The 20847-nt window shown below is 32.5% G+C and overlaps 1 protein-coding gene across 2 annotated transcripts; it reads right to left on the reverse strand.

Moving 5' to 3' along the window:
• Positions 1–5644: 5644 nt before the first annotated feature.
• LOC115709852 (large ribosomal subunit protein mL43) lies at positions 5645–8134 on the reverse strand. 2 transcript variants are annotated; one of them, XM_030638088.2, is made up of 4 exons: positions 7945–8134; positions 7062–7148; positions 6152–6258; positions 5645–5989 (listed from the first exon to the last, which is right to left on the reverse strand). In XM_030638088.2, the coding sequence occupies exons 2-4, from the start codon at positions 7139–7141 to the stop codon at positions 5817–5819; spliced, it is 360 nt and encodes a 119-aa protein (XP_030493948.1). In that variant the 5' UTR covers positions 7142–7148; positions 7945–8134; the 3' UTR covers positions 5645–5816. The 2 variants fall into 2 exon arrangements, with proteins under 2 accessions (XP_030493948.1, XP_060968099.1); XM_061112116.1 differs by lacking the exon at positions 7945–8134 and adding an exon at positions 7336–7944.
• Positions 8135–20847: the final 12713 nt, after the last annotated feature.

The following is a 20847-nucleotide window of genomic DNA, read 5'->3' on the forward strand; positions in this document are numbered from 1 at the left end:
AAAAAAATTAAAATGCCATTTAAAAAATTAAAAATTATTAAGTTCAAAAATTTGATATTTAGGTTCAAATGTTAAAAAAAATATGTTATATAGATATTTTAGGGATTTGAAATTGAAAAATCATAAAAATTCAGATTTTTTGGTGAAATTCACCCTTAGGCGTGCAACAGGCTGCATGCAACCTATTACGCACGTGGAATGGAGGAGATGCAGGGTCCCTGACCGAGAAAACTCGCTCACCTGTAGCATCTGGGTGACCGAGTTTCAGATAAGGAACTTGTCCGAGGCACGAGCGTGCAAGCCCTCCTTGTCTGAGGGTTTGGTGCGTGTGGTGCTCGAACCTCGACACCCCATGGACCCAGATTTTCAAATCACCATATCTCCCTCGTTTTTTATTGGAATCGAGTTTCGTAAAAATTAAAATTACTTAATTTTTACAAGGAATCTAAATAAATTATTTCCATAACGAAAATTAAAAAAAAATTACAAAAAATTTGTAATTCACAAACATTCATCAATTTACACATAAATCAACATTAACACATCCAAATCATCGTTTTAAATCCATATTTTCATGAAAGTAAATCATTATCATGGTTCTAAGGTCAGTTGTTGGAACTTATTTTACCAGGATCTAGATAAACTAACATGTATGTTGATTATAATCTATAATCTAACACCCTAAATATGAATATCGTAATACGATGAAATAAACACATATAAAGTTTAAAAAACCTTACATTGATGGTAGTGGAATAATATGACTCTTTCCGTTCAGATTTCTAGCCCTTGATTCCTTTTTGTAGCATAGCATTATCAAGATCTAAACTTGGATCTTCTCTCCTTCAGTTTGGTTAACCACAGTCTTCCACACTATGATTGAATACTTAACTTGCTATGAGTGGGCATGGTACTCTATCACTAAAGGCTCAAATTTGATGAAGAACAATAGAAGGAATTCAAAATACTAAGGAAGGAGGCTCTCATTTACTAGTTGTTTGACAGAGAATGAAAACTAGGTTAATAGAGTTGGATGAGAAAGAGAGCATCTTATTTATTTTATAGTATTTCAACAAGGGTTTCGGATTTTATTTTATGGATTAAAAAAGATAAAATAATAGGTAAAAATAACTCTAGTGGCCGACCATACATAGTGGGTCTCACTAGTTATAATTTTTCCACTTTATTTCATAATTCATATTTTCTTTCAATAATACCATATTTTTCATTTTCAATCCTATAAATGTCAAAACTATTTACTTGATAATTATAATTAATTATCAAATAAAATTTTCATCTACCTTCTTTATTAATTAGACCTTACAAAGTCTTTCAATTAACAAATAAATTCTAATTTTTTTTTTTCACAATTAAGTCCTTGCTTAGTGAAAATTCATAAATAAGACATAGTCTAAATTTAAAATTATAATTAATTAATTGAAACCAATTAACTTAGTCTACAAGCAGTATTATCTCAACTAGTGTGAGGACCATGGCCCTATGTAATCAAGCTTACAATAAGTAGATCCAAAATTTACCAAGTAAATTTCTTAACTTATTAATTCCTCCTAACTCCACTATGAATTTAGAATTGAACTATTAATTACATGGAACACACTATTACTAAAAATAGATGTGATTTGAATTCCCTATTGTTTCAATTTAAATAGTCAAAGATCATCTATAAATGATCAACATTGAATACGAACAAATTTACTGTTCTACCCTTCAATGTATTTTATCCTTAAAACACTTAGCTATCTATAAATGATATTTCGGTAAACTAATATAATTACTGAAGTGAGATCTCAATCATTTATCTCTATTAAGCCAAGCTCGAAGGAAATTATCGTTTCACTTCTAAATACTTATAGAAGCTATAGATTTCATATCTATGATTAGCGCTCCCATTCAATTGAACTGCCATATTTTCAAGATGTAAGTATTGGGCCGATCCATTGGTCAGCTTTAAGGAACAACTCTAAGAACATAGATAAATACTTTTAAGTAGAACCTAACCATATCAGGACTAAGATTTATTGACCTAAGATCAACTAATTGATATTGACTTAGATAGATATAACAGTAAGTTTATGATATCATATCTAATGTCAATATTGGTCCAGTCCGATGTATACTCCATACATCTAGGGGTGTTCATCAAACTGCTCAAACCGGTCGCACCATACCGCACCGCAAAAAAAATGCGGTTTGAAATTCTTCGCGGTGTGGTTGCGGTTTGAATTTTTCTTAAACTGCGCGGTGCGGTGCGGTTTACAGTTTTGAATTGTTAATATGCGGTTCAAACCGCACCGCACCGCACATTATAAAAATACCAATTTTTATATTTATTTAGGTCCAATATGTGAATGTACAACCCAAAGTCCACTAATTATTGTATTATTGAAACTTAATTTTTTGTTTTTTCATTTTTATTAAGACTTATGGTATTTTTGACAAGTGTTGCTCAAATTTTGTTGTATTTTTGATAATTTAATCATTTGGTGATAGTCCAAACCGCAAAAACCGCACCGCGCCGCACCATTTATTGCGATGCGATTTTTACGGTTTTTTAGTTTCTTGGTGCGGGTGCGGTTTTGGGAAATTAGAAAAACCGCACGTGCGGGTTGGTTTGAAAAAATGGTCAAAAACCGCACCACCCGCACCGCGAACACCCCTACATACATCCGATCCTAGCATACTTTGCCAATGCCCTAGAAATGACATAATACTTATCCAAAGTGTAAGTAAGCTCTATCGTTGATTATCATGTCAGTATAAATCCAGTGTACTGACAAATCATAAGACATAAACTTTGAAAGTAAAATCATTATTATATTTCACTGTATTGACAACACTATAATCATGAACAGCTATATATTTTGGATTAAATAGAATTTATACATTAAACTTATAATCATGAAAAAAAATCATGTGAACCATGCAACAAAAAATAATTTTTAATCTTTTATTAATTAGTAAATTTGATTATATTAAAATGAATTTTATTTAAGGCACAAAGTCCTAACGATACCATTTTCGGCATGCCGTCCAGGGTGAATTATTCCTCAAAGACAATTTATTTGAAGAGTAAACTAAAACATCTGAACAAAATAAATGACATCGTCCGACCAACGTCAATTTTCGCAACAAGCCTGCATATACCGACTAAGGTAAATGCGACTGAAATATCTTTAGAGATACTTTATTTATTTTATTAATTGAATTCCTATTTTAATAGAATTTTTATTTGTTGTAAAATAGAAAATATTCTGAGTTTCCCTTCTTATTTTTTATTTATTTGGGAAACCTAATTGATGTATTTCTTCCCTATAAATAATAGAGTTATTCTATTATTTAGGGATCCAAATTTCATTCTTCAAGAGAGCTCTTATGCTGTAAAATTGTAAGCTTTCGAGGGACATCAAGAAACTCAATTGCTTTTTTTTTTTTCTCACAAGTAATACAAGTAAAAGGGGAGTAGGCTATTACCACTATCACAGGGCCGAAACTCTATAAATCTATGTGTTTTTATTGATTAATTTTATTTAATAATTATCATTTATTTTATTGCTTTAATTGACTCAACGTAGCTAAAAGCGAGGTCAACAATATATAAAAGTGAAAAAAATTACTTTGGCATGTGTAAATTTTGAACACGAAAGTTAAAAAGATATCTAAATAGGAGGTGGACAGTGCACTCTTCAAAAAATATTCAATTCATACTCTTATTGGAGTTGCTTCTATTCATCAATGGCATATAATTGATATGGATGTTACAAATATTCTTAAGTGATCATTCAACGAAAAAGTTTACATGGTTTATTCGTCTAGTGTTCCTCATAACAATGGAGAAGTTGCAAGCTTAAAGAAAACTCTATATGTTCTCAACTAGCACCTCAAGCATGGTCGTATTTTACTTTTATATATGGAATGTGTTCAATATATATATCTTTTTTGACCTTATTTTTTGCACTATTTTTAGACCACGAGATTCAATGGAATCTAATAAGAGCTCAAATTAAAACAAAAAATAGGTAAAAAAGAGTTAAAACCCAATAAACCTCCTCTCTTATCTCATTTCGTTGCTGACAACCATTACCAACATTTTTTAGCATACTTTTGGAAGATCTCACGTGATATCGCACTATTGATGGAATTTGATCTACATCAATAATACTCTTCCAAACATTGCATTTGCATATAATGTTCATATTGTTAGTCAGTTTGTGTCTTCTCCTACTAGTGCTTATTGGGCAGTTGTTCTGTGTATTTTACCTTCAAAAATTTGTTATTTCCATCTACTTTTTTAGAGTTGCTTGTTTACTCTAATATTGTGGTATTTCAATATTTTACTGAAGCAGAATATCGTGTTATATCATCGACTATCAAAGATATTGTTTGGTTCAGTCAATTACTTATAGATATGGATGTTGCTATTTGCCATCAAACTTTATATTGTTACAAGTGCTATCAACATTTGTCACAATTCAGTTTGCACCAAACACATTTAAATAGATTGTTATTTACTCGTCACCACCTCAAGTATCGCATTTTATTTCATGTTTTCATTTCATCGTGAATTTGAGAAGATATATTAAAATAAGTATTAATAAGATATGATGCTATTTTAGTTTTCTCTATGTAAGAATTTACAGACATAATTTTCCATCATTTTATTAATCCAAATTTGCAATAAAATGAATCACCTTTTCTCGAATAATCTCTGTTTTTTTTCTTTTTGTTTAACATTTCACAAATTGATGACTACTTGACTACACTATAGTTCTTCCCTTTAGCATTTTTCATGTAGGGAATATTGTAAGTTTATAACCACATTGCTTCTTTAAAGGCTTTAGTGGCCATAAACTCCAGTTCTGTTGTTGACAAAGCTATTACTGATTGTAATCAAGACTTCAACCCGAAACTGTCCATTTTATATGAAAAATATGTGATTTTTTTTTTTTTTTTGAAAGAAAAATATGTGAAGTTAACGACCTATTCTGTTGTAGCAAAATCTGCATCCACATTTCTTTCTAAGATAGTTCCTTTTTGTTTGTCTGGCGAAAACTAAACCATATTAAAACACTCACTGCATAAACAATATTAGAACAGGTGCTTCTTATAGCAGCATTAAGCTCCCTAATGCTACAGCATATATAATGTACCTTCTCCAAATACACACTTTCTTCTTTAGTTGTAGGTGCTTGATTGCTTGATCTGTTGACAGTGTAAAGTGTGCTGCAATCTATACATACTGGTTGTCTCTGAATTTATTTCAATCCCAAGTATCCGTTGTGCTGGGCCAAGCCATTTTATTTCAAATTCCTTGCTTAGCTTTAGCCATTCAATCCTGCTTTTTCTTTACCGATCAGCAACATGTCATCCACATATATAGGTAAATATATTGGTTTTTTGGCTTCTCTAGTTCCTTAAAATACAAACATGGTTTCTCCCTTCATCTAAAACAACATTTCCACTTACCTGTTGCTCCTTCTCGATATCCCAAGAAAAAACATGAGTGGGGTGTTCGAATGAATGTGCACTCCCAGGGTATACATCACATTTCCGAACAATTACAATACATCATCTCGTAGTGTCGGTGCAAAAATGTTTCTAAAGCATTAAACACAAAAGTTGCAAATGGAAAAGGAAATGTAAAAATAAAATAAACTAAAAAAGTTACAGCAGGCAGTAAGTGTATAAATTGTGTCTAATTGCATAGCAAAACTCAATATCTCAAACGTTTGTTTCACATTCAGCATTATTAATACAAGGAAACCAAAAAAGGCTCTTTCAGTTGATGCTTTCATCTCTCAAAATCTCACATCTGTAGTCCATGTACCTTGTACGCTAGGGTGTTTGGTTATATGCCTAGTCTTCAGTTTCACCACCTTTCTTCCCAATGAATTTCTTAATCTTATTGCAGAATGGAGAACCTCATCAGAATCCATATTTCTCACACATACCACCCGTTCTCTTTTGTTCTCTGTAAAATTAAAATAAGAGAACCTTAACTACAAAATTGAAGACTTCTTTAATGCATACATGTTTCATGATGTGTCTTTTTGTGTGTGTGTGTGTGTGTGTGTGTGTGTGTGTGTGTGTGTGAGAGAGAGAGAGAGAGAGAGAGAGAGAGAGAGAGTCTCACTGTAGAAGCCCTTCAAAAGTGGATGCTGACCACGGATGAGTTCAGTAACCACCTCCAACTGAGGATTACACTCTTTTAATGCTGGTAGTTGGGACTCCATAAATGCCCTGGAATGATCATAATATCATATAACCAAAGCTTAAGCGCAACACTTGATCCTTAACACTATACACATGAAGTGGAAATTACAAAGAACAATACAAGCTCCAGCTGCAGACAGAAGGGGAGGAGGAACAAGGAGTGTGGAGCTCACACTACAACAACGCACAATTACCCAAATGCTCAAATTCCAGATTAGTTATTATCAAGTATAAAGAACAACAATTTGGCAATGTATTTTTTTCAATAAGGCAGCATTTACAAGAGCGAACCCCATATTACTAACCCCCCAGACAATGACATGAGCCACAACAAAAAGTTTCTTTTCATGAACCTAATTAAGTATTTTGAATCCACAACAAAAGTTTCTTTTCATGAACCTACACTTTCCAATAATTATTCTCACCTCAAGATTGGTTAAGCTTTACATTTACACCTTCATGAACTCAATTTCTATAAAGAGGAATTCCTTTCAACCAAATAACCTCGATTTCTATCTGTAGTATGTCCAAGCTAAATTATGTGTTGCAGATTTACTATTTTCGCATCACATGTGAAAGACATAGCATTAAAAAGAACGATAACTAGGATCAAATAGTCTCAAGAATACAACCCATTGAAAGAATCTCCCGAAGGACCAGAACAAAATTGACAACAACTTTTGCATCACTCCCAAGTCCCAGCAAAAGAAACAAAGAAACCAAGCTATGAAATTTAGTGAAACGTAAAATATTAGGATATGAACAATGTATCTTAAATCTTAATAATCGAACCGATTCATACTAATTTAAAAGGAAAAATACCAAATTACCTGATGCCCCTGCTACTGCCTCCCCAGTCACAGTAATTAACTATTAGTTTTTGCAGTTGCCAAACACCTCTCTGAGCCATCTGATACCTGAATACATATATGCAAACAACTTCATTAAAAGAAATGAAACCCTTTTTGTATCAAAACTAAATCCAAAGATAATCTCAACACATTTTTCACCACATTAAATTAAAACATAAGTATCATCACCAAAAACTGAAAATCATAGAAGGAAGTAAAGCAATGTTTTAATTCCATTAAAAACAATGAATACCTTCTTAAAAATTTAGAAATGAAACCAGAAGAAGCTTCTAATGACTTTTCAATCGTAGAGCTCTTGACCAGGGTGGTGAATTTGTATTTTTTTATCAATAGAGAGGTCAATATCTTTCTATATATAATAAATGTAAAAAAAATGATAATTTTAGCAGAAAACTTTAATTAGTCATTACATACTAACGTTAACAAACTGAATCCAATCCAAAATGAGATGACCCATCAAATATAACAAGTAATAACACACTATAAATTCTGAAAAGTTCTATCTTCATTCTCATCAGTTTCTTCTTGAATCTTGATCAATTCCTCCAAAGTCACAATAACAAAAAGGCCCAGTGTTGCAATTTCAAGAGGAATTACATGCGACAAAGGGGGGAAATTCAAATTGCCAGTTATTTAAAATTGTAAAGAGTACAAGCACGGACACTGAAGGATGTGGGAACAAACAACGATTGTCAAGCTACAAACAAGTATATAAAAAGAACAGATTACTGGTCGGTCGGTAAATGAATTCTACAACTGGATTGGTATCAACTAAGCTAAAGAAAGTAAAATTGAGTGAAACATACTAAGCTTCATGGGAGAACAATGCACAAATGAGTACCTTTTCTTGAAGAGCAGGAGCCCGGAAGCCTTGAGTCCTAATCTCTATAATTCAGAATGGAAATTAATTAGGGCTAAGAGGGAGTAAGCGTATGATAGGAAGAGGGAATGAGTGATGAGAGTTACTGGGTTAGAGAGATGGGTAGGGTTCAAAGTTGCGATGTTGGCCTGGGCTTAGGTCGGGCTTTGTTACTAGGGATTATTTTGGGATAAGTTGAAAACTATCCCTTTTTATTACACTTTTTTTTTTTTTTTTGATAAATCAATAAATTGTATTGTACAAACCGGATTTTTACAACTTATGCGCACCCAGTGACAGTGAGGGCCGAATATTTATCATTGTTCTTGATCTTCTTAGGCATTACTCTATCAATTCGGGTCTTGATAGTCCACTTAGTTTCTTCAATTATTCTTTCCAGATTGACCCTTGCTTTTTGCTAAATAATCTCATTTCAGGTCTTCCACAAGTTGTACACCAGTCCAATGGTGGCAGCAGCAAGCACCCCTTTCCTAAACTTTGACATTTTAGCTCTATCAATCCATCTAAGCAGCTGTTGGAGATTACAGGCTTGAGTATTCCAGTTCAGCCACTTCTTTACTGCCATCAAACAGAGACCTGCAACATCACAATCAAAGAACAAACGGTGGCAGGACTCGGGCTGCAATTCACACAGGCAGCAAACATCTCCCACTTGTATTCCAAACCGCAGCAGCCTATCTTGGGTTTTTAATCTATCAAGCATGGCCAACAAAGCTATAACATTATGTTTGAAAATGTTTAGCCTTGACCAAACTAATTTACACCAGTTCAGCCGAGTTGGGGGGATCAAAAACAAGTTGTAACCAGCAGAGATAGTATATTTTTGCTTTTGAAATACAGTAGGGTCCATCAGTATTTTAACCTAGTCTTTGAGAGCTACCATCTTCTTCCAGTACCAGCTAGCATGCACTGAAGAAGTGTAGTCCCACCAAACTTGGTTCTTAATATACACACTATGAACCCACCGAAGCCATAAGCTTTCTTGTTTGTTTGATATAGCCCAAATATACTTACATATTGCAGCTTTGTTCCAGATTTCTAAATTCTTGAGTCCCAAACCACCTGTTGACTTTGATTGGCAAATGTTATTCCAAGCAACAGCCCCTGCACCTTGAAACATAGCTTGCCCTTTCCAAAGAAAAGCTCTACAAATAGCTTCAATTGATCTCAATACTTTCTTCGGTAAAATCATCATTTGACTTCAATAGGCCTGTATAACAATCAAGACTGAGTTTATTAGAGTGATTCTCCCAGCAAAGGAGAGATTCCTAGAACTCCAACTTTTAATTCTAGCAGTCATTCTTTCCCTGATATCTTCTTCCCACATATTGGAATACCCAGATAAGTGAAAGGCAACTCCTGCCTTATGAAACTTGAAATCTGTACAATATGATTCACATATCCCGAGAGCATGTTGCTACAATAGATAGCAGTTTTACTTGCATTTGGATGTAATCCAGGTGTAAGAGAGAAGGTTTTTAATGCCTGCAACATGTAGAGAATGCTCATGAAATCACCATGGCAGAATAAAAGAACATCATCAGCAAAAGCAAGATGGTTGAGTTTCAATTCTGAGCATCTATCATGGAATTTGAATCCCTCTTTTTCCCCAACTTTCACCATCAGTCTAGATAAGTACTCCATGCCCAAGACAAATAACAGGGGGGAGATCGGATCCCCTTGTCTGATCCCCTCCTAGCTTCAAAGAATCCATGAAGAGTACTATTAAACATTAGAGAAATTTTGGGAGTGGTGAAGCAGTTCATAACTAGCTTTATGAATTTCCCATGAAAATTTAGACCAGTTAGCATCTCTTCAAGAAATCCCCATTCAATCGTATCATATGCTTTTTGGAGGTCCAGTTTAATCATACAACTAACCTTATTAGCCTTCCTGCCATAATGCCTCACCAAATCTTGACAAATCAAGATATTATGTCCTATAAATCTCCCTTTAATAAAACCACCTTTGGACTGTGATATTATTGAAGGGAGAATATTATTGATTCTAGAGCTCAATAGCTTAGTTGCAATCTTGCAAATCACATTACAACAAGATATTGGCCTAAAATCTTTAACAGAATTGGGACATTTAACTTTAGGCACCAAAGTAATGGTGGTAGAGTTTATTTCCTTTAGAATATTACCTGAGTCCAAGAAGGAAAGTACAGCCTCGCATATATCACCTCCAATAGTTTCCCAATTATCTTGGAAAAAGCTGTTGGATAAGCCATCTGGTCTTGGGGATTTATTTCCAGGTATGCTAAAAACAGCCTGTTTGATCTCATCATGTGTGAATCTCTGCAACAAGTAACCAAATTCACTTTAGGGCCTTTGTTGAGGATGTGCTTTTGAACCTGTCTCCTATTCTCTCTCTTAGTACCAAGAAGATTCTTATAAAACTCGAGAAAGGCCTCTATGATGAGAGTGGGATCAGTGATCCTATTGCCTTCTTGGTTCTCAATAGAGAGAATACGGTTTTGTCTCAATCTATGCTTGATGCAAGCATGAAACAAGGTTGTGTTAGCATCACCATCCTGAATCCAATTCATTTTAGCTTTTTGTTGTAAGAAAGAAGTGTAATCCTTCTGTTTTTGGACTAACTTCTCCCTGGCTATTTTTTCCTGTATATGTAGAGAGGGATTAAGTGGCTGCTGCTGTAACTGGTTTTGCAGACCATCCAGGTCGGCTTTAATGTTAAGTAGCTGCTTCAGTAAATCAGAGAAACCGTCTTTGTTTATTATCCTTAGCCTTTCTTTGAACTGCTTCAATTTAGAGACAATATGAAACATTTTATTACCAGGGATACTCATGTTCCACACTTCCTTTAATTGGTCATCATACTTAGGATGGAATTTCCATATCTTAAAGTATTTAAAAGGCTTCCCCCCCCCCCCCCCCACCACCATTTGAGGATGTAGAGATAAAATTGCTGGAGAGTGATCAAATAAACCCTCATTGAGAAAAACAGTCTCAGCTAGTTCATATTTAGTTATCCAAGATTGATTGGCCATGATCCTTTTTATTACACATTAATTAAATATAACTCTAAAAAAAATTAAATGATAAATACTCTCTTTTATAATCAAGGTACCAAATATAATCTCACAAAACTTATCAAAATTAAACTTCTTAATGCACATAATGGGAATATAACTTATAAAAGTGGATATGAATTAAAGAGTAGTAAAATGAAGGTAAAAATTAAAATATGAAACAAAAAATGGGTATAGAGTGTAATTTCCTCGATTATTTCAAAAATAAATAATAATAAAAAAACAAATATAGTGTTGTACGGAATTTTAAGTATTTTTATAATTTTGAAAATAATGATACAAAGCAATATATTGATGAAAATGAGGAAGCTTTGTAATGTTATTACCATACAAAGCAATATATATACAAAGTAATTTTTGAAGAGAAAATTACATTTACTATGAGATTTTAAAAGTTTTTATGATAAATATGGCACATTTAAGTTTAACTAATTTATATGGTATTTTTATTGTTTTTAGGTCTTTTTATGGTACTTGATATGTCATATATATGTAAATTAGATTTTCAAATCTCATATTGAATGTTTTTATTTGTCACTGATGCTGGAAAAGTTATAGGAGTTTGCTGTCGATGCCGAAAAAATCACTAGAGTAGCGGTCGGTGCCAGAAAAGTCGTCGGAGTTGCTGCCGACGTTGAAAAATTCGTCGGAATTGGCATTGTCGCCGGAAAAATCACTAAAAAAATACCAAGAAACTGGTTTCTTGAAGAAGAAACTAGTTTCTTGATGAAGAAACCACTTTCTTAGTAATTTTTTCGGTGACAATGCCAATTCTGACGACTTTTTTGACACTAGCAGCTACTCTGCCGACTTTTCCGACACCGACAGCAAACTTTGAAAAAATCATCAGAATTGGCATAGTCGCCGAAAAAATTACCAAGAAATCTTGGTGATTTTTTCGGTAATTTTTCATACGGCTATTCCAACTCTGACGACTTTTCGAGCATTGGCAGCAACTCCGACAACTTTTCCGACATCGGTAGCTACTTTGGTGACTTTTTCGGTACCGACAGCAAACTTCGGGAAATTTGTCAGAATTGGTATTGTCGCCAGAAAAATTACCAGAAAAATCACCAGTTTCTTGATGAAGAAACCAGTATCTTGGTGATTTTTTTGTGATTTTTCTGGCAATAATTTCGATGACTTTTTCAACACCGGCAGCAACTCTAGTAACTTTTCCAGTGCTGGCAGCAACTCCGCCGACTATGCCAATTCTGATGACTTGTTTCAGTTAACTTTATTGTTTAGGATTTTATATTTCGTTATGATTTTTCTTAGTGTCGAATCTGGTTTCACAAGGTTCATAAGTTTGAAATTAGTTTTACATGTTTTAAGGGTTTTGTAATGAGGTTGCTCTATTTTATGATGTTATTGTATATTCTTTATTTTAAGTTTCTTTTTATTATTTTGTTTCTAGGTTTAAAATTGATTTTCACACTTATATTTTGTTTTAGATTATTATCGTGCATTGTGTGTTGTTTGTTTATATTTATGAGTATTTTTTTGTGTTTTTTACTCTATTTGGTTGATTGACGAAACTGGTTTCAATTATTTTCATTGTATATCATTTTTATTTTATTTTCATAATCTTTATTATTGTTGTGTGACGAAACTAGTTCCTTGATGAAGAAACTGGTTTCTTGATGAAGAAACTGCTTTCTTGGTGATTTTACTGGCGACAACGCCAATTCTGACGACTATTTTGGAGTTTGCTGTCGGTGCCGGAAAAGTCGCCAGAGTAGTTGCCGGTGTCAGAAAAGTCGCCAGATTTACTGCCGAAAAAATCACCAAGAAATCGGTTTCTTCATCAAGAAACTTGTTTCTTGGTGATTTTTCCTGCAATTTTTTTGGCGACAATGCTATTTTCAAAGATTTTTTTTGGCGTCGGTGGCAACTCCGGTGACTTTTCTGTCACTGGTAGCTACTCCGACGACCTTTCCGGTACCGACAGCAACCTCTGGTGACTTTTCCGGCATGAGTGACAACTCCGACGATCATTGTAGTTTCATTTGTTTAATTTTTTTAAAAAAATAAATATGAAGGGAATTTCAATATTTTTTATGGTAATTCAATTAAATATTTACAATAATGTAAAAATAGGTATTGCAATACGCTCATAAATAATTATGCAAGAAATAAGTATCATGTTTCACTCCATTTTGTAAATAAAATGAGCACGTGTAAAAATGTAGCTTTATCATGCATTTAAATGTATTTGTATTTCTCTCAGAAGTGAACGAATAATAATGTATCAAATGTAAAATGGTTATTTGACCAAAGTGTTGGACTTGATTAAAATAAAAGAAAAAATACACCTGGTAATCTACAAGTGTTGGACTACTGGCATATATAGCGTCCAATCATTGATTTATTGATTCTCGTTCTTTCTAATATCCCGTGCCTCTTTATTTTTATATATTTGATATATAAGAGGAGGTATTGACCAAGTGGGACATTGACCCCTAAAGTGAGACAAAAAGTCTTTTGCCTTTGGTAAATAATTCACGGACCAAAATTTTTCAGTAGAGTTTGATTCTTTTATATATTTGAGATGTCACCCCAGCAAACCTTTCAGGGTTGTGTTGCCCGATTGGGCAGAGTGGCCCCTAAGTGAGGCATTGGCCATAAATGTGATGTGCTAATGGGAAAAAATAATTGAGCACTATCGCGAGCTTGCCATATACAAAAATGAGCGTTTGAACTTGTCTCTTTGGGATTACATAAGCATAACAGTGGACTTGTCAAATAATTATGCATAAAATGAGCACATGAAGGGCTCGCCAATTTATAAATAGAAATAGCATAGTGTGTTCGCTAAATAATAACGCAAAAATAAGCATTATATCAAGCTCGCCCATTTACAATTAGATAAGCATAACTGTGGCCTTTGTTTATGCAAAAATAAGCGTTATTTTTGGCTCACCAATTTGCAATTATGTGAAATATAGCAGGTTCGCTAAATAATCATACAAAAATGAGCTTTACATTATGCTTGCCTATTTACTAATGTTATACTGTTGTCTCACCCATTAAATTCATATGTAAGAATATATGCAGACATATTTAATTTAATGGGTGAAGAAGAATTAGAATTGGAAATATTTAGGGTAATTAAAATTTTTACCTCCCGAACTTTGACATATACCAAATCATGCCCCATAAACTTTTCTGGTCATTAAAAATTCTCCATGAACTATTGAGATTGTTAGATTTAAGGACTTTTGTCTAATTTCATTTAATTTTACTATTTTAATGATTATTTATGTACTAAATCATGTTCCCTACACTTTGATATCTACAAAATTATACCCCTCGAACTTTGACATGTACTAAATCATGCCCCCTGAAATTTTCATCCATGTTAGACTTTTTTTACTAAAATTGGATAAAAGTCCTCAAAATCAACGATCTTAATACTTTAAGGGGAATTTTTAACGACATTAAAAGTTCAGGGGGCATAATTTAGGGGAGTAAAAATTCGATAATATTTATAGCACAAAAGTTGAATTGAAAAGATCACTTTGTTATTTAATTTGGGCCACGCTGAATATCTGGACTCTGAGAATTGGGCCTCCAATTTGAATGGAAAAAATTTGGTCTGTCTCTATTGGATCAAATATATAACTCATGGCATTGATGTCCTTTTGCATTGAAGTGGGTCTAAACACTCCAAAAAATTAAGTTACTTATATTTGTTCAGTTTATTCACCAATATACACGCATTTTGGAGTCTTATGCACAAAAACCAAAAAATAAATGAATTTTTACAAAAAATACTGAATTTTGGGTCAAAGTTTATAATTTTACTACCATATAGAATTTTTTACAAAAATACTATCTTTTTATATAATAACCGTAAAATAATAAAATAGAACAACTAAAAACAACGGTAGAACAACTAAAAAATAACCGTAAAACAACAGTGAAAACTTAGCACAGTACACAGTATGAAATTTACGTATTTTTAAAAAAAATTCTGCCCTATAGTAAAAAAAAAAGTTTGAAATTTCATGGTGTAAAAACTCCAAAAATAAATTGGGTTGACTCCCTCTTTTAGGCTTCTTTCATGCATATGCATAAGCCACCTGTATACATTTTGTATATGTGCGATATTTATCTTGTAAGCTATTGGGCTCTTAAAAATTAATTAAGGATTTTTTTTATAAATTTGGAATTTTTTTTAAATGCATTTTAAAAAATATGAACATTTAATGAAAAAATTTTAAATCTGGAAAAATTAATAAAAAGCTTAATAAAATGGAAAAAATAGAATACCTATAAAAGGATATTTCTATTTATAAATTTCACACCCAAAATATCCAAACTCAGCTATTCTCTCTCGTGCAATGCAATCCCCTCTGTGGTTCTTTGATTCTCCTTTGCGATTTCTTTAATTCTCCTCAAATTTTTTGATTCTCCTTAGATTTCTTTGCTTCTCCTCTGGTGCGATCATCATTCTTCATCTTATTCTTCATCTTCCTAATGCTGATGAAGAAAATAAATAAAATCTGAAGTCAAATAGACAAAGGTAAGAAACTATTGATTTTGATTACATTCTTGACTTAGTTAACATGTTATTTGAGAAAAATGATAAGGAGTTTTAATTTTAGGTCTTTATTTTGGTTCTCATAGTAATATGTTGTGTTGTGATTGTAATTTTTAACAAAAAACTCTCATATCTTGAAAAATTTCACCTTGTAGTTCAATCTTAGGGTTTTATATTGCTTCTGAAAGTAACCTGATACCTTACATTTGAATATGGCCTGATACCTTACATTTAAATATGGTTGAGTTTGTTATGTTGTGACTGCAATTTATAACAAAAAAAATAGTTACCTGTCTTGAAAAAAGTTACCTGCTAGTTCAATCTTAGGGTTTTATATTACTTTTGAAAGTAACCTGGTACCTTACTTTTGAATATGGTTGAGTTTGTTGTGCTGTGATTGCAATTTTTAACAAAAAAAATCATGTCTTGAAAACAGTCACCTGCTAGTTTAATTTTAGAGTTTTGTATTGCTTCTGAAAGTAACGAGGTACCTTACTTTTGAATATGGCTGAGTTTGTTGTGTTTTGACTACAATTTATAACAAAAAAATACTATGTCTTGAAAAAAGTCACCAACTAGTTCAATTTTAGGGTTTTGTATTACTTCTAAAAGTAACATGGTACCTTACTTTTGAATATGGCTGAGTTTGTTGTGTTGTGACTGCAATTTATAATAAAAAAAATACTATGTCTTGAAAAAAGTCACATGCTAGTTCAATTTTGGTACCTTACTTTTGAATATGGATGAGTTTGTTGTGTTGTGACTGCAATTTATAACAAAAAAAATACTATGTATTAAAAAAATACCTGCTAGTTCAATCTTAGGATTTTATATTGCTTCTAAAAGTAACATGGTACCTTACTTTTGGATATGGTTGAGTTTGTTTTGTTGTGACTGCAATTTTTAACAAAAGATACTATGTCTTGCAAAAAGTCACTTGCTAGTTCAATCTTAGGGTTTTATATTGCTTCTGAAAGTAACTTGGTACCGTACTTTTGAATAGGTTGAATGTGTTGTGTTGTGATTACAATTTTTAACAAAAAAAAAAAAATCATGTCTTGAAAAAGGTCACCTGCTAGTTCAATTTTAGGATTTTCTATTGCTTCTAAAAGTAACTTGGTACCTTACTTTTGAATATGGCTGAGTTTGTTGTGTTGTGACTAGAATTTATAACAAAAAAAATATATATCATGTCTTGAAAAAAGTCACCTGCTAGTTCAATCGTAGGGTTTCTATTGCTTCTGAAAATAACCGGGTACCTTACTTTTGAATATAGCTGAGTTTGTTGTGCTGTGACTGCAATTTTTAACAAAAAAAAAATCATGTCTTGAAAAAAGTCACCTGCTAGTTCAATTTTATGGTTTTGTATTGCTTCTGAAAGTAACCTGGTACCTTACTTTTGAATAAGGCTGAGTGTGTTGTGTTGGGACTATAATTTTTTTTAGAAAGAAACATGTTATTTTAAATTTCTTATAAAGTAACTTGTTAAATGAATTTTACTTTTTCTTTTTGCTTCAAGAAGTGACCTGGCACCTGTAATTTTCTTGGAGAATGAATTTTATTAAAGCATTAATTCATTGTGGAGGAGAGTGAAATGAAAGTAGCTGCTACTCAAATTACAAAGTGTTTGGTGTACATATTCCATATAATTGTTCATTATTTGATCTTGGGAATTAATTTGATCAAAAATAAAATAAACACTACTTGGGACAATGTTGAGATCTTATACCAAGTAGCTAAAAGAGAGCTACCAATCTAGTAACCATAATTTCAGAAGACTTGTTGATCATACTAATGAAGTGTTGACTTCATCATTGAAGAAACTACAAGAAACAAAAGAAGAAGGGAGGAAGATAAAACAATCATTGAAACTCACAAGTTATAAATATTAGTAAAAGGACAATTTTTCAAAGATAAAAAATATTCATATTTGGACTTTGCTACTTTACGCAAATAATCTGCTACCTTGCAAATTGAATTTTGTTTAATGTATTGAGTTATGACAGAGTTTTATGAAGAAAGTAACCTGTTCATTTGCAAAATAAATCATGACATCTGTATTAGTAATATACCTAGTTGAGTAACGTGTTAATTTGAAAAGTAATCAAGTTGTTGAATTTTAGATTTTATTTTTGCTTTAGAAAGTAACCTGGCACTTTTACTTTTAATTTTGGTATAGTTTGTTGAGTTTTGATTGTATTTTTGCACAAATTAACATGTTAATTTGAAAAAAGGTAACATAGTTGTTGAATTTTAGACTTTATTTTTGCTTCAAATTGTAACCTAGCACTTTTACCTATGCTTTTTGTATAGTTTGTTAATTTTGATTCTATTTTTGCGTAAAGTAATTACATGTTAGTTTGTAAGTAACCTGAGACATGTATCACTAAATATAGTTGAGTGTGTTGAATTGTGACTTTATTTTTTAATAAATAATCTTGTTATTTTGAAAAAGTAACCTAGTAGTTGGATTTTTAGCTTTAATTTTTCTTCAAAAAGTAACATGGTATCTGTAGTGTGTGTTGTGCTATGGTTGCACAAAGTAACGTGTTAATTTGAAAAAGTAACCTGGTGATTAAATTTTAGATATTATTTTTGCTTCAAAGAGTAACTAAGTACTTTTAGTTTTAATTTTAATAGTAATAATTAATTCAAATGAAGATCCTTCGTTAATAAGTATTTAGAATAAATTTTCAATAATTTTTTTTGGTAAGATTAGTATCAAAAAGTTAATGTAGAATAAAATATTTTAACTAATAAGTCAAATAATTATTTTTCTAAATTAACGTGAAATACAAATATATATATATATACTTTAAATTACAAATTTAATATTAATAACTAAAATAAATAACAAATTTCCCTAAAAAATAATACAAATCTCTACAAAATAAATTAACAAATAAAATATGGCTTTATTTAATAAAAACTTAAACATATGGAAATATAATTCCACACAACCAACTTAAATTAGAAAAAAACCATAAATTAAGTAAAATCATAATTTCTCCATATTTATTAAACTTTAAGAAAAAAATCCATATTCTACATAATTTCCTCATTAAGGCACTTTGCTCCATGGCCCAATTTGCTTCTCTTTAGCAGGGTTTCAAATCTTTCACAATTGAGTGTATGCTTTAACCATTATTAGCGCTGATAAATTATTGTAATGAATTTCCCAAAAATGTTTTTCTCAAATGACGGGAATGACCAAAGTGTTCTGGGTCCTTCTTGTCACATATTATTGTCATTGTATTAATTTGTTTTTATTGTCGAACGGTTGGCATATATATTACTGGCGTTTCAATTCAAAACATATATTCATCGCTTGAAATTCTCCGATCGGTGACAAGAGAGACAACTAGGTGAGTTTCGATTTCAACGCCATATTTTCCATCTTTTTATGCGCTCACCAAATACCAGATGAATATCCATTTTACTCAACGTCGTTTCACTTGTATAAACGGATCTGCAATTCATTGATTTAGAGCTTCGTGATCTCCATTGATGACCATATTTATTTCTCCAATAGAATGTCGGAGTTCGAAGTGCAAAGTGTGGAATGTACTGTACGCCTTGATTTTGCGATTGTTGGAGCCTTTGTTGCAATTTTTGGGGTTGCTTCTTTATGGCTGGGAGAACAACGAAGGGTTGCTCCCTCTTTCTAACCTTCTTCTTTATGTCATATTTTTGATTGTGCGATCATGTCACTGAAATCATAATCGCCATCTTCATGAATGTTGTTATATATGCTCTGTTTAGAACAACCTTCGCGCCATTGGTTGTAGTCATGTTGATATCTATTGCTGCCAGTTCGAAGTCATAAGCCTTATTGTTGCTATTCTTCTTTTTGCAGGAGTTACCGCGATGACTTTCAAACTAATTTGCAATCGTTGTTTTGGGGCCCTTTTGGAAAGAACCTTTGTTTAGATGTTTCAGATTGTACGACAATAAGTTTTTTTCCTTTGCCATTTTGTTCTGCCCCTAGTACTGTTGCAGGAGTAAAAGAAATATACTATGTTGTTGCTATTGTATAATCCCTAAAAAAGGTTGAGATCTTTTAATGCCTGAGTGGCTCCAATTGAGCATCCTCAGAACTTGGACGAGTTCAAGGACAATGATAGAACTCGATGTGCTCTAGGACCTAAGCGGCTCCACAATTTGAGCTTTCTCAAGATCTGGGTAGCTTCAACGTCTGAAATATAGCAGTAAGATTTGCTCCTCCCTCATTAAATTTAGTATATATTTTTCATCTTTTCTTCTCGATGAACTAGTTTTTTTCAAAGTTGGTGACTGTTGAGATTGCTTGTTGATGTGAATTTTGTGTTTCTTTGAACAGTGCCTTGATAATTGAGAAAGATGATTTGTATTGATTTTGGCTGATCTCTAAGCGCTGGGGGCTGATTTCTATGTATATTCGATTCATCACGTCATGATTCTCCTCCAAAAATCATAGAAATATTATAAAAATCATTTTCTATAGACGACATCAAATGTTTTCGGAGAAATTTGGACAACACCAAATAGAAAATAAATAATAAATATTTAGCAGAAAAGTAGTGAGTACTCAACTTAGAATAGCGAGACTGCCCAGGCAATAGAACAAAAATAGAAAATACAATGAACACAAAGATGTATAACGGTTCAACCAGATCACAGTCTGCTTAGTCCACTGTTGCAAAGGTTTTCTGTCTTTGTTTATTCATATTGGATCGCTCCTTTATATACAAAGCTAGTGTCCTTTTAGTTATGCAGGTGTAACGCCCTAATGCTAAGGCACGCTACAATGATTTTTTAATTGCAGTGCTATCTTTGCTAATCAAATAATTTACTTAAAAATTGTGTCAAATTAAAACTTTTATATTAAATATTAAACTTTATAACTTTACAAAATCATGTATAAGTACCGGGATCCCGTTTTTAAACTTTTATACAAAATACTCAAAATACATAACCAGGTCGCACAGCGACTACAAAATATTAACCCCAGATGTCCCGAGACCGAGCACTCCAGGTCGCGCTGCCATGACATGTACAACCACATCTCAGTCAGGCTCACTCCTGATCAGCTATCGCGTTTCCTTTACCTACACATGGAAGCAGAACTGTGAGTCGAGAGACTCAGTAAGGAAAGCATATATCATATCATATAATATCGACTTGTATCTAGGCGCCCATACACCTATTTACAAGGCTTAACAGATGAGTAAGAACGTTCTACTAAGGATACGACCATGTACCATGTACCACATTCACTGAGTAT

The sequence above is a fragment of the Cannabis sativa genome, chromosome 3, assembly GCF_029168945.1.
Source record: "Cannabis sativa cultivar Pink pepper isolate KNU-18-1 chromosome 3, ASM2916894v1, whole genome shotgun sequence".
NCBI classification, from domain to species: Eukaryota; Viridiplantae; Streptophyta; class Magnoliopsida; order Rosales; family Cannabaceae; genus Cannabis; species Cannabis sativa.

Excerpts from the sequence above, each read along its gene's own strand:
- LOC115709852 (XM_030638088.2), bottom strand. The coding sequence starts at position 7,141 with ATGGCTCAGAGAGGTGTTTGGCAACTGCAAAAACTAATAGTTAATTAC. Across the intron at positions 6,259-7,061 it reads GGCAGTAGCAGGGGCATCAG|GGCATTTATGGAGTCCCAAC; the intron begins GTAATTTGGTAT and ends TGATCATTCCAG. Across the intron at positions 5,990-6,151 it reads ACTTTTGAAGGGCTTCTACA|AGAACAAAAGAGAACGGGTG; the intron begins GTGAGACTCTCT and ends TTAATTTTACAG.